General features: G+C 40.9%; 1 protein-coding gene across 1 annotated transcript in view; it reads right to left on the bottom strand.

Moving 5' to 3' along the window:
* The window catches only part of CFAP77 (cilia and flagella associated protein 77), a 252,190-nt gene that overhangs the window by 92,250 nt on the left and 134,709 nt on the right, over positions 1 to 25,231 (bottom strand). Inside the window, exons 3-4 of the mRNA XM_053695883.1 lie at positions 23,810 to 23,909; positions 9,323 to 9,545 (exon numbers count right to left, since the gene is read on the bottom strand). Coding sequence (XP_053551858.1) covers positions 9,323 to 9,545; positions 23,810 to 23,909 — 323 coding nt within the window. The remainder of the gene's footprint in view (positions 1 to 9,322; positions 9,546 to 23,809; positions 23,910 to 25,231) is intronic.

The following is a 25,231-nucleotide window of genomic DNA, read 5'->3' as shown; positions in this document are numbered from 1 at the left end:
TGTTGGCGCTCTACAAATAACCGATAATAATAATAATAAAACAGAGCTGTGGCTGGAGAAATCTTGCAGCACAAATAAAATACACTACAGTATTACTCTGAGAATATGCAAACAATAATGATGATGAACAGGGAGAGGTGCTTTATGAGGAATATATATCTGCACAGTAGATAGGGATCCGATTAGAACCTTTTCAGACAACACAGGGGACGTGTTACTGTTATGAATGGTTTTACGCCAGTCATTTCCATAAGCACACGGGGATGTTCTATATAAAACATAATAATACAGAGCACTGGGAACGAGGAAACCCATAAGACAAATTATATAGGGCACTATTAGGCGGCAGATGGGTAAAGTCACCGAGGGACATTTGTAGAACAAATTAAAGCCTTAAATGAAACGTCACATGACCCTATGCTAAGTGAGTCGTGTACGGTTATTTATTTTTAAATCTGTGATTTCCTTTTTGCAAAGCTAGATTGCTAATAGCCTAATCATTAGAGTATCCAAATATGACACATCTTCTGCCCCTTTAACTCATTCTGCTGGGGTACCACAAAGCTCATCCTTAGAATCCTTAATAAAGTCCCCCGGGCTTCTGTATCATTTCTATATCTCTCTCTGCATTACACCGATACCCTTCCTTGCTAATCGGGTCACTAACTTCATCCTGGATTTCCTCTCTCTACCGTTAAAGGGACATGAAACCCAATTTTTTTTTCTGTCAATATTTAGATAGAGTTTGTGATTTTTTTAACAACTTTCCAAATTACTTCTATTATCTCTTTTGTTTTGTTCTCTTGGTATCCTTTGTTAAAAAGAATACCTAGGTAGGCTAAGGTGCTGCTGATTGGTGGCTGCACATATATGCCAAATGTTATTGGCTCACCCAATGTGTTCAGCTAGCTCCCAGTAATGCATTGCTGCTTCTTCAACATAGGATACAAAGAGAATGAAGCAAATTAGATAATATAAATAAATTGGAAAGTTGTTTAAAATTGTATGTTCTATCTGTCATGAAAGAAACATTTTGGGTAACTTTCTATAACTGTTAATAATATTAATTAACCCACTCTCTCATCATCTCCCACCTTGACTATTGCAACTCCATCCTCTCTGGTCTCTCTAGCTGCCGTCTATGTTTTTACATAATGAATGCCCCTGTCAGGCTGATCTTCTTTACACGTCACACATCATCTGCTGCACCTCTCTGCCAATCCATTCACTGGCTTTTTCTAACCTCTAGAATAAAACACACAAATCCTGACTCAAACATTCCCGGCCCTCCATAACACTACTGCCTTCTATATCTCAGATAATCTACCTCCTGTCCCTTTTGCTCTGCTCGTGACCTCCTCCTCTCTTGTCCCCTCCTCACATTCCCATTTACAGGGCTTCTCCAGATTGACCCCAAACTTGTTGAACTTTTTGCCTCGCTTCCCAAGACTCTCAACCAGCGCTCCTTACAGACTCTACTGTTCAGGGGAACATACAATATGCTAACCTTTTTCTTAAGGGGTCACCTCTTGTTACATGATGCAGTTTCCTTGGTAAAAGTGCTGAGCAGCTCCCTACTAGCGGTACAAGGCTAGAGGAAAGGGCATTTTACCTTCACCAGAGAGTTTTTCCACCAGTCAAGTTATGAAACTCACTAAGCTAATTATTTTCTAAATAAAATAAATTTACTGTAAACCCTTAGATAACACACATGTTGCTAAAATACTGATGTTGGTCTACTTACGCATTTTGTATTTTCATTCACAGTTGCTATGTGAATTAATAAAGAAATATCACAATATATACAAATCCACACATAAGTGTTTAGCGCAAATGCTCCAGTCGTATGTAATAACCGTATGCTGATGGGTAACACACTTTGTCATCATCTTTAAGGACTATGAATGTTTTCTTGGCAATCAATATCACTCCAATGGTCCATATATGGCTCCCAATACTGTAAATAGTTATGTAACATCCAAAGCACTAGGGATGAACGTCACTATGTTTTGGGGGAATGGAATTAAGTGCGTAAAGAAGTTAGAGCGAGAGTAAATGGTTGAAAAAGCCAGCAGAACATATTTATTTTCTGGGTGTGAAAATAAAACCTCATTCCCACATGGGAAAACAGGATGCGGGTTAAATGTTGGGCTGCGTGCACTGCTGGCTTTACCCTGATGGGAGGGAATATAGAACAGACCAATGGCAAATCCAGGGGATATCAGATGCAACCCAAACCTTACAGGTGTAAGCTGCTATGAATATGCAAGGTAGTGCCATTTTGTTGCCTGCCCAGTGCCCCAACTAATAAAGCCTAGAACTTGGTACAGACGTACAGAAGATGGGATGGATATTTCTTAAGTAAATCGTTACAAACCGCATCCAGGGATACACTATAAGAAGAGTTCTTTTTAATGGTTCAGAACCAGCACTTTTCTTTAAGTGTTTTGGTCCCTTTACTTAAGTGCTGCCCTGTTTTGCCTTTCAGTTCGCGAGAACACTTTGCACTAAAACTGCTGAATGCCAGCCAAATCTCTGCAGTAGACATTTAACCTCCACTTACTACAAAATAAAGCAAAAAGGATGTTGATTTCAGTCTGCTTGGGGGATATATTTGATCCATAAAATGCCTCTTTGCCTGCAATTTGCAAGACTGCGCTGTCACATCTCAGAGGCTCCGGCCTGATAAAGATAAAGCTTTATGGCTCGGGCGTTTGCGGCTAACAGGAAAGTAATGTAACATTTTCATTTGGATGCAATTAATGTTAATGCCTGCTATGAAAATTCTCATTAAATACCATTTTAAAATCCATTCAATTTGCATATCCGAGTCACATTTGCTATCAGGTGAAATACACACAAAGCTGGCTACTAATTTCTAATCTCTGGCCATTTGCTCTGTACCTCATTTATATGGCGGCAACTCTGCTAGGTTCCTGCAGTCACAACGTGACACTGGCTGGGACATAAGGGACAATGACAGCAGCAGAAGCCTTAAACTGAAGTTACATAATCCCATTTTATCTAATATTCAGACATTTTATTTATTTAGAAAATAAGTTAAATGAACAACATCCATAATAGAAATGGATGATCATTCTTCATATATATTGTTAAAGGGACATAAAGACTACTTTATTTCTTGTAGCCTTTATAAAAAAGGTATAAATGTATTGTAGTTTGTTTTTTGAAAAATGGATATTTCTGTACTAAATAAAATGTATCTTGTTTTTAAGTAGGAGTGTCCCTGTACACGAATAGAGATATAGGGCTTGTCCATATCAGGCAATGAGGTTATTAGTTGTGCAGAAACAAAAATCTTATTTCGATAATCATTCAAACAACTTTAACTTAACCTTTTCATGCAGAAGATTTTTTTATTTTCATATTGAAATACAAGTACAAAACTGCGTGGGGCTGGAAAAGGTTTGCATTTGGCAATAGTTTGGATTATGGAATATTTATATATTTGCATCTGTAAAATGTGACAGTTTGGAGAAGGGCTGGGACCAAGTGTGAACAACAATATTATTATTATACTTTATTTATGAAGCGCCAACATATTCCGCAGCGCTGTCCATGGATACAATTAATTTAACTAAAACAATGATATAAAACTTATAAGAGACAGGACAACATTTACAAACACATACAGGAGGAATTGAGGGCCCTATTACAATCTAGAGATTTAAGTAATATTTTACTATCCATACATAGCACAATCAGAAAGATAGTACAGTGCTGTAACCAGATAGGTAATATCTGTTGCTTTAAATAAATATAGACTAGCATTTGTATTTGACTCAAAAACCAAACCGGCAGAGAAGATTGTGCATTACTGGCGAGAAATATAGTACATTTTTGTAATGGTAATAGGAAAAGTCTGGATTTCTGAATTTTAGGGATTTGTACCTCTAGTGCTTTTGTTTGTGTGTATGTATGTATGTATGTATGTATGTATGTATATATATATATATATATATATATATGTGTATATGTTTTTTGTGTGTGTGTGTATATGTATGTATGTGTATATGTTTTGTGTGTGTATGTATATGTATGTATGTGTATATATGTTTCGTATGTATATGTATGTATGTATGTTTTGTGTGTGTATGTGTGTGTATGTATGTATGTGTATATATGGTTTGTGTGTGTGTATGTATGTATGTGTATATATGGTTTGTGTGTGTGTGTATATGTGTGTGTATGTATGTGTATATATGGTTTGTGTGTGTGTATGTATGTATGTGTATATATGGTTTGTGTGTGTATGTATATGTGTGTGTATGTATGTATGTGTATATATGGTTTGTGTGTGTGTATATGTATGTATGTGTATATATGGTTTGTGTGTGTGTGTGTATGTATGTATGTGTATATATGGTTTGTGTGTGTGTGTATGTATATGTATGTATGTATGTGACAGAAGGGTTTTTTGGTTACGCACACCACAAAAGGACTGTTTAAACTTAACACACATATTGTGGGAGTGCTACCAAAGTGACCAAAATTTTTGTTGTTATGTATGTATGTGTATATATGTTTCGTATGTATATGTATGTATGTATGTTTTGTGTGTGTGTGTGTATATGTGTGTGTATATATGTTTTGTGTGTATGTATATGTGTGTGTATGTATGTATGTGTATATATGGTTTGTGTGTGTGTATGTATGTATGTGTATATATGGTTTGTGTGTGTGTATATGTATGTATGTGTATATATGGTTTGTGTGTGTGTATATGTATGTATGTGTATATATGGTTTGTGTGTGTGTGTATGTATGTATGTGTATATACGTTTTGTGTATGTGTGTGTGTATATATGTATGTGTATATATGTTTTGTGCGTGTATGTATATGTGTGTGTGTATATATGTATGTGTATATATGTTTTGTGTGTGTATGTATATGTTTTGTGTATGTGTGTGTGTGTATATATGTATGTGTATATATGTTTTGTGCGTGTATGTATATGTGTGTGTGTATATATGTTTTGTGTGTGTATGTATATGTTTGTGTATATATGTATGTGTATATACGTTTTGTGTATGTGTGTATATATATATATATATATATATATATATATCCTCTCCTATTCCTGAAAGTGTCACCCACAACAGCAGCATAACCCCAGATATGCTTAGAGTAACGCTTCTTTTCACCACATTGCATAATATTTTATCATTTTTTGAGACTTTATCTGTTAATTACAATTAAACTTGCAAATGATGTCACTAAAACTAAACTGACAATCACAAGAGGATAATCTAATGATGTCACTAAGCCTAATCAACAAATCACAAGTAGTTACCCTAACAATGTCATTAAATCTAATCAGTCAATCAAAAGTAGGCATAGTAACAAAATCTTTAAACTTAATTAGCCATTCTCAAGTAGGTACCCTAACCATGTCACTATGCCTAATCAGCCAATTATAAGTAGGCATATTTATGAAATTGATTATAGAAAGTTCTGCCCTGTAATTTCCCATCTGCCTCTCAGACAGCACTAGTGATACTATGGCTCAGTTTTAAAGAGGGTGTTTTGCACACAGAAGAAAAAAGAAGAATATTATTCCCTGCGTTAAAAAGTGATGGATTTCACGTGCACGCTCAGATTTTTTCATGCTTTGCACGTGCATACGTAGACCACACTGACAAACAGATGCCATCTCAATTATGTATGGGCACCCTGGTCTAAGAAACCCTGAAACATTTAAACCCATTATGTTCCCTCTAAGACCAGTTTTGTGATCAGCCCAGCAGTGAAACCGTTAATTAGAGCAATTCACAAATACTACACAATGCAGACTGCAAGGTGTGGTTCCCTTAACCGTTTCACTGCTGAGCCGCTCACAAAACTGGCCTTAGAGGAAACACTGATTGCGGCCCCATCATCTGATTTGTGAAGGTTTTTTTCCCTGTGTTTTCCTTTGCAGATAAAACCCATTTAGCACTAGACATTACCGGGGTCCTAGCCTTGCTCTGCTTCACACCTAGTGTTCCCTATTTAGTTTTGTGCTTGCTGTAACTCCTGCTGTCGGCATTTAAAGAGCCATTTGTGCTCAGGCATTAACTGCTCACACCTGGTTCTCGGTGGTACCAGCGACATATTCTCTAAGCCACAGGGTTAACAAGGTCATTTTGCTGCTGAAATCCATTGCATCTATTTTCTTTCCTCTTAGCAGCAACAGGCAGCCTTCCTAGGCTCTCTGCTAATGCGCTTGCCATCAGATAAACTCTGTTCATATTTGGCTGGGGGATCACTTTGGCTCTTTACAAGAGCAGGGGTTACACATGTGATGGTGTGTGATCAGTTTGAGACACTGCAGGGAAATACAAAGTTAGCTTTGTCATGGTGAGATGCATTTTGCAAATAGATACCTCTCCTGTCTCCAGCGTCTCTGAGCTTTTAGAACCCCAATGGGTTATGCATCACCTACCATTTAGGTGACCTGTCCCTGTATTATTATTGTAATGTCCTAGCATGCTATGTACAGGAATAAATAGGCAGCACCATTAATTTACTCTACTTGGCCAGCAAACTTCCAGAACTCGTGTCAAATACTTTAAAATGCATTTACGTTAAAAAGTAAAGCCAAAATGAAAGTGAAATGGGTTTTATAGGGCATGATACAGCTTTTCAGTGCACTTTTATTATCAGTTTTGCTTAGTGCACTTGGTATAATTTGTTAAAGAGTAATCCTAAATTAGCTTAGGAGCGTGCACATGTCTTAAGCCATCTGGCAGTAGTCTTTGCAGCAATGTTATACATAGTTGCAAACACTGCTGCCATAGAAAGTTAAAGGCACGTGACCACTCCTATGCTCCTATCAGCCTGGTTAGTTTTGACTTTACTGTCACTTTAATAACAACTTTACATAAATATCCTAAACAATGTGAATAAGCCTATTTTGAGCAAAGCCAGCACTGGGCAAATTCACTTAGTCAGAATCTTACCTGTAAATAAACTGGTATGACTATTGTTTAGAGCTAGCATACCTAGAATATTAGGGCAACACTGTTGTTGGGGTGGTTTAATAATTAATTTTGTTTTGCTGATGACATAAGGGGGCTAAAAAAGAACTATCTATTTTGAGGCTGGCACAAGAGGGCTAAAAGAAGGCTATCTGGTTTGTGGATGGCACAAGAGGGCAACAGAAGGCTATCTGGTTTGTGGATGGCACAAGAGGGCTAAAAGAATGCTATCTGGTTTGTGGATGGCACTAGGGAGCTAAAGAATGCTATCTGGTTTGTGGCTGGCACAAGGGGGGGGGTAAAAGAATGCTATCTGGTTTGTGGCTGGCACAAGGGGGGGGTAAAAGAATGCTATCTGATTTGTGGATGGCACAATGCTTTGTGGTCAAGGGGGCTAAAAAAGCTTACTATTTTGTGGCTGGCACAAGGGGGCTAAAAGAAAGCTCTCTATTTTGTGCCTAGCACAAGGGGGCTAAAAGAAAGCTTTCTATTTTGTGCTTGGCACAAAGGGGCTAAAAGAAAGCTTTCTATTTTGTGGCTGGCACAAGGGGGCTAAAAGAAAGCTTTCTATTTTGTGCCTGGCACAAGGGGGCTAAAAGAAAGCTTTCTATTTTGTGCTTGGCACAAGAGGGCTAAAAGAAGGCTATCTGGTTTGTGGATGGCACAGGAGGGCTAAAAGAATGCTATCTGGTTTGTGGATGGCACACGAGGGCTAAAAGAAGGCTATCTGGTTTGTGGATGGCACAAGAGGGCTAAAAGAAGGCTATCTGGTTTGTAGCTGGCACTAGGGAGCTAAAAGAATGCTATCTGGTTTGTGGCTGGCACAAGGGGGGGGTAAAAGAATGCTATCTGGTTTGTGGCTGGCACAAAGGGGGTAAAAGAATGCTATCTGAATTGTGGATGGCACAATGCTTTGTGGTCAAGGGGGCTAAAAAAGCTTACTATTTTGTGGCTGGTACAAGGGGGCTAAAAGAAAGCTTTCTATTTTGTGCCTGGCACAAGGGGGCTAAAAGAAAGCTTTCTATTTTGTGCTTGGCACAAGAGGGCTAAAAGAATGCTTTCTGGTTTGTGGATGGCACAAGAGGGCTAAAAGAATGCTATCTGGTTTGTGGATGGCACACAAGGGCTAAAAGAAGGCTATCTGGTTTGTGGATGGCACAAGAGGGCTAAAAGAAGGCTATCTGGTTTGTGGCTGGCACTAGGGAGCTAAAAGAATGCTATCTGGTTTGTGGCTGGAACAAGGGGGGGTAAAAGAATGCTATCTGGTTTGTGGCTGGCACAAGGGGGGTAAAAGAATGCTATCTGATTTGTGGATGGCACAATGCTTTGTGGACAAGGGGGCTAAAAGAAAGCTTTCTATTTTGTGCCTGGCACAAGGGGGCTAAAAGAAAGCTTTCTATTTTGTGCCTGGCACAAGGGGGCTAAAAGAAAGCTTTTTATTTTGTGCCTGGCACAAGGGGGCTAAAAGAAAGCTTTCTATTTTGTGGCTGGCACAAGGGGGCTGAGAAAAGGCAATCAGGTTTGTGGCTGTCACAAGGGGGCTAAAAAAAGCTATCTAGTTTATGGCTAGAAAAAAAGGGCTAGAGATGTAAGCAAGGGTTATTCTCTGGTGCAAACAAGTAAAATTGTTATTTGGTAATAAAGTCATAAACAGTTTGGGTTTTAGCACATTTATTTTTAAAAGATGACTTCTGTGCCCTCTTCCTTCCCTGAAAATATGAAAAAAATAGTTGTTGGTTTTGCATTTTTGGTTTACTTTTCAAACCTAGGAATTGAATCATCATTGTTCTGTGTATTACTATCTCAGGACATATACTGTGTCACATTGTACCATATGCGTTAGTGTATTTCCTGTTTTAGCCAAAGTTTTACTGAAACAACTTAGCAATACTTCAACAGCCTTAAAAGGACATTAAACACCAAATAAAAACATTAGTCTGTGAATAACATGTAGATGTATTTTTAAAGATTCATTAGTTGTTTAAATATTGACAAAATAAGTTTAAAGTTTAAGTGTCTATAAAACAATGGTAGCTGCCATGTTGTAACTTAGGTTACCTTCTCTGCTGTGGCCAATTAGGGACAGTTATAAATAGGTTACTAGAGTGTACAGCCAATCGCTGTGTGGAATATAACAGTGTTCTGCACTTCCATTTTCTTATTTATTATCATTTATTTATATAGCGCCAACATATTACAGGAAACTATCACACTGGGTGTACATTTGCAATACATGAGCCATAGACAGTTCTGCTTGCTGTAAATTTCTTGTACATAAGATGATCTGCAGGACAGATGGACTGTTATATAAATGTTGAACAATGTAAACCACATCATTTACCTTGTGCTGATCCCAAAGGTCATATCAGGGGGAAATTGCATTCTGAGATTCCTTTTACCTCCCTCGTGAAATTTAAGCCAGATATGGTGAGTGTTGCGGTAAGCAGTGTGCTCAGCAGAAGTGACCAAACCCGATTTTACTGCTTCACGGTTTAGGGCCTGGAAATTGGGCACTAGCTTCCTTGGACGTGCCAGAGACTCGACAGTCTGCCAGTGACCTATTGCTGGGGGGAATCCAAGCAAGTGTGACTTGATACAGTATTAAAGGCCGGCGCACACTTTTATTTCATCTACTTTATCAATGTTTTATACCATATTATTTCATTGCAAACACATATACTCATCCTCGTACACACATACTCATACACATGTACATATACCTATATACACACATACTCATCCTCGTACACACATACTCATACATATGTACATATACTCATATACACACATACTCATACACATGTACATATACTCATATACACACATACTCATACACATGTACATATACTCATATACACACATACTCATACACATGTACATATACTCATATACACACATACTCATACACATGTACATATACTCATATACACACATACTCATACACATGTACATATACTCATATACACACATACTCATGTACATATACTCATATAAATGAATGAGGAAAAAGGAATGCTGAGGCTTGAAGTAGATGAAATAGAGTTTTATTCAGGAGCAGGCTTATCATCAGACACTTGGTAAGCTCCTATCTAACGCGTTTCGCGCATGGGCACATGCGCTTCATCAGAGATAATGGTCTCTGCTGGTCAGGATCCTTATAAAGGTGTGGATGACCAATCAGAAGGGGTATCTTGTTAACCCTTTTGATAGATGTGAACTTTCTCAGATTGGTTTACTGCTGATATCGTGCACAGCCGGTTTAATGGTCCTGAGCAGCAGAGTACACTCTTGAACAGATGGTATGTTAAACAGATATTTGAATACAAAGTACTTGTTAACAAACAATTTTCCAATGATTGACTTTGAAATTGTTGCAATGCTTTTACATATGCCTTAATGATTAGTGAAGAATAATAGCTTGGTGAAAGAGAGCTACAGATAAAAGTGTATGTGTTTATAGATAAATATTTTTCCTTTTTTTTAAAAAAGGGGCAGTTATATGAAAACACGTTAGACTTTGTCTGCTTTTGTTAAAGTGAACCAAAACGGTCACATGCAAAAAGAAGACTTTGTATGTCTCTCTTTAAAACCACAGCAATGTATTTCTTTTTATATTTTAAAAATAGCATAGTTACATGAAAGTGTGATGGACTTTATCTGCTTTTGTTAAAGTGAACCAAAACGGTCACATGCAAAAAGAAGACTTTGTACGTCTCTCTTTAAAACCACAGCAATGTATTTCTTTTTATATTTTAAAAATAGCATAGTTACATGAAAGTGTGATGGACTTTATCTGCTTGTGTTAAAGTGAACTAAAATGGTCACTAGCAGGGAGAAAATATTATGTAGCTCTCTATAAAGCCACACTTGTGTGTAGCAACTATTATGTAACTTACTATAAAGCAACAGCAATGTACAGGACATGATTATTCGTTAAAATGATTAATAACATTTCTAGGACGTTGAAGAAGTATCTAAAAATAGCACTCTATTGGCTATGGATTCTATATGAAACCCCTAGCTAATGTGATATTATATATAATATATTTCACATAATTTGTTATGAAACTATAAAAAAGACTAAATAATAGTGTTAATTACAACTGTGCTTGTAAATCTAACCCTAAAGAGGAAATATTGGGTTAGTTTAAATAGTTGGTTCATAACTTGATAGTTTTAACAGTGCTAAAAATAGATGGATATGGCTAATGGATAAGTTATGTTAAAAACATTTTCTTATGAAGTATTGTAGGAAAAATTCTTTCCTACTCATATACACACATACTCATACACATGTACATATACTCATATACACACATACTCATACACATGTACATATACTCATATACACACATACTCATACACATGTACATATACTCATATACACACATACTCATACACATGTACATATATACTCATATACACACATACTCATACACATGTACATATACTCATATACACACATACTCATACACATGTACATATATACTCATATACACACATACTCATACACATGTACATATACTCATATACACACATACTCATACACATGTACATATATACCTATATACACATTTACTCATACACATGTACATATATACCTATATACACACATACTCATACACATGTACATATACTCATATACACACATACCTATATACACACATACTCATACACATGTACATATACTCATACACACATACTCATCCTTGTACACACATACTCATACATATGTACATATACTCATATACACACATACTCATACATATGTACATATACTCATATACACACATACTCATACACATGTACATATATACTCATATACACACATACTCATACACATGTACATATATACTCATATACACACATACTCATACACATGTACATATACTCATATACACACATACTCATACACATGTACATATACTCATATACACACATACTCATACATATGTACATATACTCATATACACACATACTCATACTTGTACACACATACTCATACATATGTACATATACTCATATACACACATACTCATACATATGTACATATACTCATCTACACACATACTCATCCTCGTACACACAGACTCATACATATGTACATATACTCATATACACACATATGTATCCTCGTACACACATACTCATACATATGTACATATACTCATATACACACATGTACACACATACTCATACACATGTACATATACACATATACTCATCCTAGTACACGCATACTCATACACATGTACATATACTCATATACACATATCCTCATCTGTGTATATGTGCAGTGAGCCTGTACTTCTGACATCACTATCCCGTCTAATTGTCTGATGAGGGCTGATTTAGCAGTGTGCCTGTACTTCTGACATCACTATCCCGTCTAATTGTCTGATGAGGGCTGATTTAGCAGTGTGCAGTGGGCCTGTACTTCTGACATCACTATCCCGTCTAATTGTCTGATGAGGGCTGATTTAGCAGTGTGCAGTGGGCCTGTACTTCTGACATCACTATCCCGTCTAATTGTCTGATGAGGGCTGGTTTAGCAGTGTGCAGTGGGCCTGTACTTCTGACATCACTATCCCGTCTAATTGTCTGATGAGGGCTGATTTAGCAGTGTGCAGTGGGCCTGTACTTCTGACATCACTATCCCGTCTAATTGTCTGATGAGGGCTGATATAGCAGTGTGCAGTGGGCCTGTACTTCTGACATCACTATCCCGTCTAATTGTCTGATGAGGGCTGATTTAGCAGTGTGCAGTGGGCCTGTACTTCTGACATCACTATCCCGTCTAATTGTCTGATGAGGGCTGATATAGCAGTGTGCAGTGGGCCTGTACTTCTGACATCACTATCCCGTCTAATTGTCTGATGAGGGCTGATTTAGCAGTGTGCCTGTACTTCTGACATCACTATCCCGTGTAATTGTCTGATGAGGGCTGATTTAGCAGTGTGCCTGTACTTCTGACATCACTATCCCGTCTAATTGTCTGATGAGGGCTGATATAGCAGTGTGCAGTGGGCCTGTACTTCTGACATCACTATCCCGTGTAATTGTCTGATGAGGGCTGATTTAGCAGTGTGCCTGTACTTCTGACATCACTATCCTGTCTAATTGTCTGATGAGGGCTGATTTAGCAGTGTGCAGTGGGCCTGTACTTCTGACATCACTATCCCGTCTAATTGTCTGATGAGGGCTGATATAGCAGTGTGCAGTGGGCCTGTACTTCTGACATCACTATCCCGTCTAATTGTCTGATGAGGGCTGATATAGCAGTGTGCAGTGGGCCTGTACTTCTGACATCACTATCCCGTCTAATTGTCTGATGAGGGCTGATATAGCAGTGTGCAGTGGGCCTGTACTTCTGACATCACTATCCCGTCTAATTGTCTGATGAGGGCTGATATAGCAGTGTGCAGTGGGCCTGTACTTCTGACATCACTATCCCGTCTAATTGTCTGATGAGGGCTGATTTAGCAGTGTGCCTGTACTTCTGACATCACTATCCCGTGTAATTGTCTGATGAGGGCTGATTTAGCAGTGTGCCTGTACTTCTGACATCACTATCCCGTCTAATTGTCTGATGAGGGCTGATATAGCAGTGTGCAGTGGGCCTGTACTTCTGACATCACTATCCCGTGTAATTGTCTGATGAGGGCTGATTTAGCAGTGTGCCTGTACTTCTGACATCACTATCCTGTCTAATTGTCTGATGAGGGCTGATTTAGCAGTGTGCAGTGGGCCTGTACTTCTGACATCACTATCCCTGCTAATTGTCTGATGAGGGCTGATTTAGCAGTGTGCAGTGAGCCTGTACTTCTGACATCACTATCACGTCTAATTGTCTGATGAGGGCTGATTTAGCAGTGTGCAGTGGGCCTGTACTTCTGACATCACTATCCCGTCTAATTGTCTGATGAGGGCTGATTTAGCAGTGTGCCTGTACTTCTGACATCACTATCCCGTCTAATTGTCTGATGAGGGCTGATTTAGCAGTGTGCAGTGGGCCTGTACTTCTGATATCACTATCCCGTCTAATTGTCTGATGAGGGCTGATTTAGCAGTGTGCAGTGGGCCTGTACTTCTGACATCACTATCCCGTCTAATTGTCTGATGAGGGCTGATATAGCAGTGTGCAGTGGGCCTGTACTTCTGACATCACTATCCCTGCTAATTGTCTGATGAGGGCTGATTTAGCAGTGTGCCTGTACTTCTGACATCACTATCCCGTCTAATTGTCTGATGAGGGCTGATTTAGCAGTGTGCAGTGGGCCTGTACTTCTGATATCACTATCCCGTCTAATTGTCTGATGAGGGCTGATATAGCAGTGTGCAGTGGGCCTGTACTTCTGACATCACTATCCCGTCTAATTGTCTGATGAGGGCTGATTTAGCAGTGTGCAGTGGGCCTGTACTTCTGATATCACTATCCCGTCTAATTGTCTGATGAGGGCTGATATAGCAGTGTGCAGTGGGCCTGTACTTCTGACATCACTATCCCGTCTAATTGTCTGATGAGGGCTGATATAGCAGTGTGCAGTGGGCCTGTACTTCTGACATCACTATCCCGTGTAATTGTCTGATGAGGGCTGATTCAGCAGTGTGCCTGTACTTCTGACATCACTATCCCGTCTAATTGTCTGATGAGGGCTGATTTAGCAGTGTGCAGTGGGCCTGTACTTCTGATATCACTATCCCGTCTAATTGTCTGATGAGGGCTGATTTAGCAGTGTGCAGTGGGCCTGTACTTCTGACATCACTATCCCGTCTAATTGTCTGATGAGGGCTGATATAGCAGTGTGCAGTGGGCCTGTACTTCTGACATCACTATCCCGTCTAATTGTCTGATGAGGGCTGATTTAGCAGTGTGCAGTGGGCCTGTACTTCTGACATCACTATCCCGTCTAATTGTCTGATGAGGGCTGATTTAGCAGTGTGCAGTGGGCCTGTACTTCTGACATCACTATCCTGTCTAATTGTCTGATTAGGGCTGATTTAGCAGTGTGCCTGTACTTCTGACATCACTATCCCGTCTAATTGTCTGATGAGGGCTGATTTAGCAGTGTGCCTGTACTTCTGACATCACTATCCTGTCTAATTGTCTGATGAGGGCTGATTTAGCAGTGTGCAGTGGGCCTGTACTTCTGACATCACTATCCTGTCTAATTGTCTGATTAGGGCTGATTTAGCAGTGTGCCTGTACTTCTGACATCACTATCCCATCTAATTGTCTGATGAGGGCTGATTTAGCAGTGTGCAGTGGGCCTGTACTTCTGACATCACTATCCTGTCTAATTGTCTGATTAGGGCTGATTTAGCAGTGTGCCTGTACTTCTGACATCACTATCCCGTCTAATTGTCTGATGAGGGCTGATTTAGCAGTGTGCCTGTACTTCTGACATCACTATCCCGTCTAATTGTCTGATGAGGGCTGATTTAGCAGTGTGCAGTGGGCCTGTACTTCTGACATCACTATCCCGTCTAATTGTCTGATGAGGGCTGATTTAGCAGTGTGCCTGTACTTCTGACATCACTATCCCGTCTAATTGTCTGATGAGGGCTGATATAGCAGTGTGCAGTGGGCCTGTACTTCTGACATCACTATCCCGTCTAATTGTCTGATGAGGGCTGATATAGCAGTGTGCAGTGGGCCTGTACTTCTGACATCACTATCCCGTGTAATTGTCTGATGAGGGCTGATTTAGCAGTGTGCCTGTACTTCTGACATCACTATCCTGTCTAATTGTCTGATGAGGGCTGATTTAGCAGTGTGCAGTGGGCCTGTACTTCTGACATCACTATCCCGTCTAATTGTCTGATGAGGGCTGATATAGCAGTGTGCAGTGGGCCTGTACTTCTGACATCACTATCCCGTGTAATTGTCTGATGAGGGCTGATTTAGCAGTGTGCCTGTACTTCTGACATCACTATCCCGTCTAATTGTCTGATGAGGGCTGATATAGCAGTGTGCAGTGGGCCTGTACTTCTGACATCACTATCCCGTCTAATTGTCTGATGAGGGCTGATTTAGCAGTGTGCAGTGGGCCTGTACTTCTGATATCACTATCCCGTCTAATTGTCTGATGAGGGCTGATTTAGCAGTGTGCAGTGGGCCTGTACTTCTGACATCACTATCCCGTCTAATTGTCTGATGAGGGCTGATATAGCAGTGTGCAGTGGGCCTGTACTTCTGACATCACTATCCCGTCTAATTGTCTGATGAGGGCTGATTTAGCAGTGTGCAGTGGGCCTGTACTTCTGACATCACTATCCCGTCTAATTGTCTGATGAGGGCTGATTTAGCAGTGTGCAGTGGGCCTGTACTTCTGACATCACTATCCTGTCTAATTGTCTGATGAGGGCTGATTTAGCAGTGTGCAGTGAGCCTGTACTTCTGACATCACTATCCCGTCTAATTGTCTGATGAGGGCTGATTTAGCAGTGTGCAGTGGGCCTGTACTTCTGATATCACTATCCCGTCTAATTGTCTGATTAGGGCTGATTTAGCAGTGTGCCTGTACTTCTGACATCACTATCCCGTCTAATTGTCTGATTAGGGCTGATTTAGCAGTGTGCAGTGGGCCTGTACTTCTGACATCACTATCCCGTCTAATTGTCTGATTAGGGCTGATTTAGCAGTGTGCAGTGGGCCTGTACTTCTGATATCACTATCCCGTCTAATTGTCTGATTAGGGCTGATTTAGCAGTGTGCCTGTACTTCTGACATCACTATCCCGTCTAATTGTCTGATTAGGGCTGATTTAGCAGTGTGCAGTGGGCCTGTACTTCTGATATCACTATCCCATCTAATTGTCTGATGAGGGCTGATTTAGCAGTGTGCAGTGGGCCTGTACTTCTGACATCACTATCCCGTCTAATTGTCTGATGAGGGCTGATTTAGCAGTGTGCAGTGGGCCTGTACTTCTGACATCACTATCCCGTCTAATTGTCTGATGAGGGCTGATCTAGCGGTGTGCAGTGGGCCTGTACTTCTGACATCACTATCCCGTCTAATTGTCTGATGAGGGCTGATTTAGCGGTGTGCAGTGGGCCTGTACTTCTGACATCACTATCCCGTCTAATTGTCTGATGAGGGCTGATTTAGCAGTGTGCAGTGGGCCTGTACTTCTGACATCACTATCCCGTCTAATTGTCTGATGAGGGCTGATTTAGCAGTGTGCAGTGGGCCTGTACTTCTGACATCACTATCCCGTCTAATTGTCTGATGAGGGCTGATTTAGCAGTGTGCAGTGGGCCTGTACTTCTGACATCACTATCCCGTCTAATTGTCTGATGAGGGCTGATTTAGCAGTGTGCAGTGGGCCTGTAATTCTGACATCACTATCCCGTCTAATTGTCTGATGAGGGCTGATTTAGCAGTGTGCATTGTGCCTGTACTTCTGACATCACTATCCCGTCTAATTGTCTGATGATCAGGGCTGACCTAGTGATGTGCAGTGGTCCCTATGTGGCTGCTAACTCTGCATCTGCTATCTGTAAACTGCCAGAAAGGGCTCTGTAGAAAACAGAATTTATGCTTACCTGATAAATTACTTTCTCCAACGGTGTGTCCGGTCCACGGCGTCATCCTTACTTGTGGGAATATCTCTTCCCCAACAGGAAATGGCAAAGAGTCCTAGCAAAGCTGGCCATATAGTCCCTCCTAGGCTCCGCCCACCCCAGTCATTCGACCGACGGACAGGAGGAAAAATATAGGAGAAACCATATGGTACCGTGGTGACTGTAGTTAGAGAAAATAATTCATCAGACCTGATTAAAAAACCAGGGCGGGCCGTGGACCGGACACACCGTTGGAGAAAGTAATTTATCAGGTAAGCATAAATTCTGTTTTCTCCAACATTGGTGTGTCCGGTCCACGGCGTCATCCTTACTTGTGGGAACCAATACCAAAGCTTTAGGACACGGATGAAGGGAGGGAGCAAATCAGGTTACCTAAACGGAAGGCACCACGGCTTGCAAAACCTTTCTCCCAAAAATAGCCTCCGAAGAAGCAAAAGTATCAAATTTGTAAAATTTGGCAAAAGTGTGCAGTGAAGACCAAGTCGCTGCCTTACATATCTGATCAACAGAAGCCTCGTTCTTGAAGGCCCATGTGGAAGCCACAGCCCTAGTGGAGTGAGCTGTGATTCTTTCAGGAGGCTGCCGTCCGGCAGTCTCGTAAGCCAATCGGATGATGCTTTTAAGCCAAAAGGCAAGAGAGGTAGAAGTCGCTTTTTGACCTCTCCTTTTACCAGAATAGACGACAAACAGAGAAGATGTTTGTCTGAAATCTTTTGTAGCTTCTAAATTGAATTTTAAAGCACGGACTACGTCCAAATTGTGTAACAAACGTTCCTTCTTTGAAACTGGGTTCGGACACAAAGAAGGTACAACTATCTCCTGATTAATATTTTTGTTGGAAACAACCTTTGGAAGAAAACCAGGCTTAGTACGCAAAACCACCTTATCTGCATGGAACACCAGATAGGGCGGAGAACACTGCAGAGCAGATAACTCTGAAACTCTTCTAGCAGAAGAAATAGCAAAAAAAAAAAAAACTTTCCAAGATAACAACTTAATATCTATGGAATGTAAAGGTTCAAACGGAACCCCTTGAAGAACTGAAAGAACTAGATTTAAACTCCAGGGAGGAGTCAAAGGTCTGTAAACAGGCTTGATTCTAACCAGAGCCTGAACAAATGCTTGAACATCTGGCACAGCTGCCAGTCGTTTGTGTAGTAAGACAGATAAAGCAGAAATCTGTCCCTTTAGAGAACTCGCAGATAATCCTTTATCCAAACCTTCTTGCAAAAAGGAAAGAATCTTAGGAATTTTTATCTTATTCCATGGGAATCCCTTGGATTCACACCAGCAGATATATCTTTTCCATATTTTATGGTAAATCTTTCTAGTTACCGGTTTTCTGGCTTGAACCAGAGTATCTATCACAGAATCTGAAAACCCACGCTTTGATAGAATCAAGCGTTCAATCTCCAAGCCGTCAGCTGGAGGGAGACCAGATTTGGATGTTCGAATGGACCCTGAACAAGAAGGTCCTGTCTCAAAGGTAGCTTCCATGGTGGAACCGATGACATATTCACCAGGTCTGCATACCAAGTCCTGCGTGGCCATGCAGGAGCTATCAAGATCACCGAGGCCCTCTCCTGTTTGATCCTGGCTACCAGCCTGGGAATGAGAGGAAACGGTGGAAACACATAAGCTAGGTTGAAGGTCCAAGGCGCTACTAGTGGATCCACTAGAGTCGCCTTGGGATCCCTGGATCTGGACCCGTAGCAAGGAACCTTGAAGTTCTGACGAGACGCCATCAGATCCATGTCTGGAATGCCCCATAATTGAGTCAACTGGGCAAAGATCTCCGGGTGGAGTTCCCACTCCCCCGGATGGAATGTCTGACGACTTAGATAATCCGCTTCCCAGTTTTCCACACCTGGGATGTGGATCGCAGATAGGTGGCAGGAGTGATCCTCCGCCCATTGTATTATTTTGGTCACTTCTTTCATCGCCAGGGAACTCCTTGTTCCCCCCTGATGATTGATATACGCAACAGTCGTCATGTTGTCTGATTGGAATCTTATGAATCTGGCCTTTGCAAGCTGAGGCCAGGCCCTGAGAGCATTGAATATCGCTCTTAATTCCAGAATGTTTATCGGGAGAAGAGACTCTTCCCGAGACCATATTCCCTGAGCTTTCAGGGATTCCCAGACCGTGCCCCAGCCCACTAGACTGGCGTCGGTCATGACGATGACCCACTCTGGTCTGCGGAAGCTCATTCCCTGGGATAGGTGATCCAGGGTTAGCCACCAACGGAGTGAATCTCTGGTCTTCTGATCTACTTGAATTACTGGAGACAAGTCTGTATAGTCCCCATTCCACTGTTTCAGCATGCACAGTTGTAATGGTCTTAGATGAATTTGCGCAAAAGGAACTATGTCCATTGCTGCAACCATCAACCCTACTACTTCCATGCACTGAGCTATGGAAGGACGTGGAACAGAATGGAGAACTTGACAAGCGCTTAAAAGCTTTGACTTTCTGACATCTGTCAGGAAAATCCTCATTTCTAAGGAATCTATTATTGTTCCCAAGAAGGGAACTCTTGTTGACGGAGACAGAGAACTCTTTTCTGTGTTCACCTTCCATCCGTGAGATCTGAGAAAGGCCAGAACGATGTCTGTATGAGCCTTTGCTTTTGAAAGAGACGACGCTTGTATTAGAATGTCGTCCAAGTATGGTACTACTGCAATGCCCCTCGGTCTTAGGACCGCTAGAAGGGACTCGAGTACCTTTGTGAAAATCCTTGGAGCAGTGGCTAATCCGAATGGAAGGGCCACAAACTGGTAATGTTTGTCCAGAAAAGCGAACCTTAGGAACTGATGATGTTCTTTGTGGATAGGAATATGTAGGTAGGCATCCTTTAGATCCACGGTAGTCATAAATTGACCTTCCTGGATAGTGGGTAGAATCGTTCGAATGGTTTCCATTTTGAACGATGGTACCCTGAGAAATTTGTTTAGGATCTTTAAATCCAGAATTGGTCTGAAGGTTCCCTCTTTTTTGGGAACTACGAACAGATTTGAGTAAAATCCCATTCCTTGTTCCGTCATTGGAACTGGGTGTATCACTCCCATCTTTAACAGGTCTTCTACACAATGTAAGAACGCCTGTCTCTTTATTTGGTTTGAGGATGAGACATGTGGAACCTTCCCCTTGGGGGTAGTTCCTTGAATTCCAGAAGATAACCCTGAGAAACTATTTCTAGCGCCCAGGGATCTTGAACATCTCTTGCCCAAGCCTGGGCAAAGAGAGAGAGTCTGCCCCCCACTAGATCCGGTCCCGGATCGGGGGCTACTCCTTCATGCTGATTTGTTAGCGGTAGCAGGCTTCTTGGTCTGCTTACCCTTGTCCCAGCCTTGCATCGGTTTCCAGGCTGGCTTGGGCTGTGAAGCATTACCCTCTTGCGTAGAGGATGCAGAATTAGAGGCCGGTCCTTTCCTGAAATTACGAAAGGAATGGAAATTAGACTTATTCTTGGCCTTGAAAGGCCTATCTTGTGGGAGGGCGTGGCCCTTTCCCCCAGTGATGTCTGAGATAATCTCTTTCAATTCCGGTCCAAAGAGAGTTTTACCCTTGAAAGGGATGTTAAGCAATTTTGTCTTGGATGATACATCCGCTAACCAAGACTTTAGCCAAAGCGCTCTGCGCGCCACAATTGCAAACCCTGAATTTTTCGCCGCTTATCTAGCTAATTGCAAAGCGGCATCCAAAACAAAAGAGTTAGCCAACTTAAGTGCGTGAACTCTGTCCATAACCTCCTCATATGGAGTCTCTCTACTAAGCGACTTTTCTAGTTCCTCGAACCAGAACCACGCTGCTGTAGTGACAGGAACAATGCACGAAATGGGTTGTAGAAGGTAACCTTGCTGTACAAAAATCTTTTTAAGCAAACCCTCCAATTTCTTATCCATAGGATCTTTGAAAGCACAACTATCCTCAATAGGAATAGTAGTGCGCTTGTTTAAAGAAGAAACTGCCCCCTCGACCTTAGGGACTGTCTGCCATAAGTCCTTTCTTGGGTCGACCATAGGAAATAATTTCTTAAATATAGGAGGGGGAACAAAAGGTATGCCGGGCTTCTCCCACTCCTTATTCACTATGTCCGCCACCCGCTTGGGTATAGGAAAAGCGTCGGGGTGCACCGGAACCTCTAGGAACTTGTCCATCTTGCATAATTTTTCTGGAATGACCAAGTTGTCACAATCATCCAGAGTAGATAACACCTCCTTAAGCAGTGCGCGGAGATGTTCTAATTTAAATTTAAATGTCACAACATCAGGTTCAGCCTGTTGAGAAATTTTTTCTGAATCTGAAATTTCCCCATCTGACAAAACCTCCCTCATGGCCCCTTCAGATTGGTGTGAGGGTATGACAGAAACATTATCATCAGCGCCCTCCTGCTCTTCAGTGTTTAAAACAGAGCAATCGCGCTTTCTCTGATATGCAGGCATTTTGGATAAAATATTAGCTATAGAGTTATCCATTACAGCCGTCAATTATTGCATGGTAATAAGCATTGGCGCGCTAGAAGTACTAGGGGCCTCCTGCGTGGGCAAAACTGGCGTAGACACAGAAGGAGATGATGTAGAACTATGTCTACTCCCTTCATCTGATGAATCATCTTGGGCAACTTTACTATCTGTGGCAGTACTGTCCTTACTTTGTTTGGACGCTATGGCACAATTATCACACAATTTTGAAGGGGGAGACACATTGGCTTTCATACATAAAGAACATAGCTTATCTGAAGGCACAGACATGTTAACCAGGCTTAAACTTGTCAATAAAGCACAAAAACCGTTTTAAAACAAAACCGTTACTGTCTCTTTAAATTTTAAACAGAGCACACTTTATTACTGAATATGCGAAAAAACATGAAGGAATTGTTCAAAATTTACCAAAATTTCACCACAGTGTCTTAAAGCATTAAAAGTATTGCACACCAATTTTCAGAGCTTTAACCCTTAAAATAACTAAACCGGAACCGGTTACAGATTTAACCCCTATACAGTCCCAGCTACAGCCTTTGCTGTGACTTTGCCAAGCCCAGAGGGGAATACGATACCAAATGATGCCTTCTAGGAACTTTTCCAACCACTTTCAGGTCCTCACACATGCATCTGCATGTCTTGCTCTCAAAAAACAACTGCGCAGTAATGGCGCAAAAATAAGGCTCAGCCTACAACTGGGAAGGCCCTTCCTGACTGGAAAAGGTGTCTAACATAGTGCCTGACGTTAAAAACGTTCCCCAAGTTTATAAGTGTGAAATATCAGCATAAACATGTATAAAATGTCCAAATAAAGCAATCGATTTAGCCCATAAAAGTGTCTACCAGTTTTATAGCCCATATTAAGCCCTTTATTCTGTTTGAGACTAAGAAAATGGCTTACCGGTCCCCATGAGGGGAAATGACAGCCTTCCAGCATTACACAGTCTTGTTAGAAATATGGCTAGTCATACCTTAAGCAGAAGAAGTCTGCTAACTGTTTCCCCCAACTGAAGTTACTTCATCTCAACAGTCCTATGTGGAAACAGCAATCGATTTTAGTTACTGTCTGCTAAAATCATCTTCCTCTCACAAACAGAAATCTTCATCTTTTTCTGTTTCAGAGTAAATAGTACATACCAGCACTATTTTAAAATAACAAACTTTTGATAGTAGAATAAAAAAAAAAAAAACTACAACTAAACACCACATACTCTTAACCATCTCCGTGGAGATGTTGCCTGTGCAACGGCAAAGAGAATGACTGGGGTGGGCGGAGCCTAGGAGGGACTATATGGCCAGCTTTGCTGGGACTCTTTGTCATTTCCTGTTGGGGAAGAGATATTCCCACAAGTAAGGATGACGCCGTGGACCGGACACACCAATGTTGGAGAAATGGAGGTCCCATCACATTGTTTGCCCTGGGGCCCAGTAAATTTTAGTTATGCCCCTGATTGCAAACCTTGTTTTTCTCAAGTATTTCATATAACTGCCACTTGAAATTCCTTGTTTTCAGCATAGTATTATGTAAAACTATCTGTGAAACTCGTTGGCCATCAATACATGCGATCATGTGACAGATACATACGTTCAGTCATGTGACTGACATATACTGTAAATCTAGTCAGGTGACAAACACATACATCTGGTCATGTGACAGATACAAACATCTGGTCATGTAAAACAGACAAATAAATGTATTCATGTAACAGATACAAATGGTCATGTGACAGACATATGCATCCAGTCATGTGACATACCTTCAGCCACACCTCCTTCCTTGATGGCTGTATTCAGTCCGTAGACAAAATTCTCCCCTGGCAATTTGTAGCATCTTTGTTTAACCTTCCCAAGTTCAGCCTGGAAATCAGATAATAAGGATTAGAGATGTTTTATGGTTTGGTGACAGTTGCATTGTTATGGCCTTGCCCTCAGCTTTTGAGAAACCTAGACCTATACCTATTTGAGAGGGACAGTCCCTATGTCTGAGCTCTGTCCCTTTGAAACAGCCATATGTCTCTATTTGCAGAACTTCCGTTAGCCCTGCCCATAGACACTGACACACCCATCTGGCTCAGTGAGGCACATTAAACTGTAAGTGTCTCTTAAATTTTTGTACAATAAATGGATACTGTTTTCACATCATTCTAGTCTCGTTATAAATTGATGGACTAGCAATTCTACTGTTAGTAAATACTGAGATATATTACTATTATGAGATGCCTTCTATTCTAATGAATCATGCACCACACAGACACGCCCACTGACCAACCTGACACCCCCCAATTCCACCCACTACCCATCTGTCAACATGCCCCACCCACAATACAGTGATGCTCCTCCCACTCAACCTCCTGAGTCCCTAATACCTCATTACAAAATGTTGGGAGGAATGGACAAATAAGAATACCACCAGGTGTACTTTACCAAAGGGTTGGCATTTTCAGAATTCAGGTCAATATAGATAATAAAGAATACGGCAGAGATTGTTATATTCTGCTATGTGTCTCCAACAATGTTTGTAACTATGACTGCTCCTGAGCATGCCTAAGTATGCTCTCATGAAACAGCAGAAAGAAGTACATTTGATAGCAGAAGTAAACTGGAAATATTTTTGATATACTCTAGAAAACCATGTTAAATGAGCATTAAAGGAAAATGCTTTAGCTTAGTATCAGATATTATTCTCTGCGTGGAAAATACATGTTTAAACCCATTTAAAAGTGTCATTTTGTCACTGTGTTGTAGCCCCAGGACACACCCTTTGAAAACCAACTTGAATGTTGTTTATCTTCCTTCCTTTGCTGTGTACGATTAGGGATAAATATACATAAGGAGGGTTAGGGGTTTGCAATGCACAGAATGCACTTTAGCTTCTCGGATTGAAGGGACATGAGATCCTTTATTTTTCTTTCCTGATTCAGATAGAGAATACAATTTTAAACAACTTCCCCATTTACTTATTTCATGTTCTCTTGGTATCCTTTGTTGAAAGGCATACCTAGGTAGGCTCAGGAGCTGGGAGCTAGCTGCTGATTGGTGGCTGCACATAAATGCCTCTTGTGAGTGGCTTACTGATGTGCCCAGCTAGCTCCCAGTAGTGCATTGCTGCTTCTTCAACAAAGAATACCAAGAGAATGAAGCAAAATTGATAATAGGAGTAAATTGTTTCATTGTTTACA

This window comes from Bombina bombina, chromosome 12 (assembly GCF_027579735.1).
Source record: "Bombina bombina isolate aBomBom1 chromosome 12, aBomBom1.pri, whole genome shotgun sequence".
Classification (NCBI taxonomy): domain Eukaryota; kingdom Metazoa; phylum Chordata; class Amphibia; order Anura; family Bombinatoridae; genus Bombina; species Bombina bombina.
This window is presented reverse-complemented; position numbering and strand designations above follow the sequence as displayed.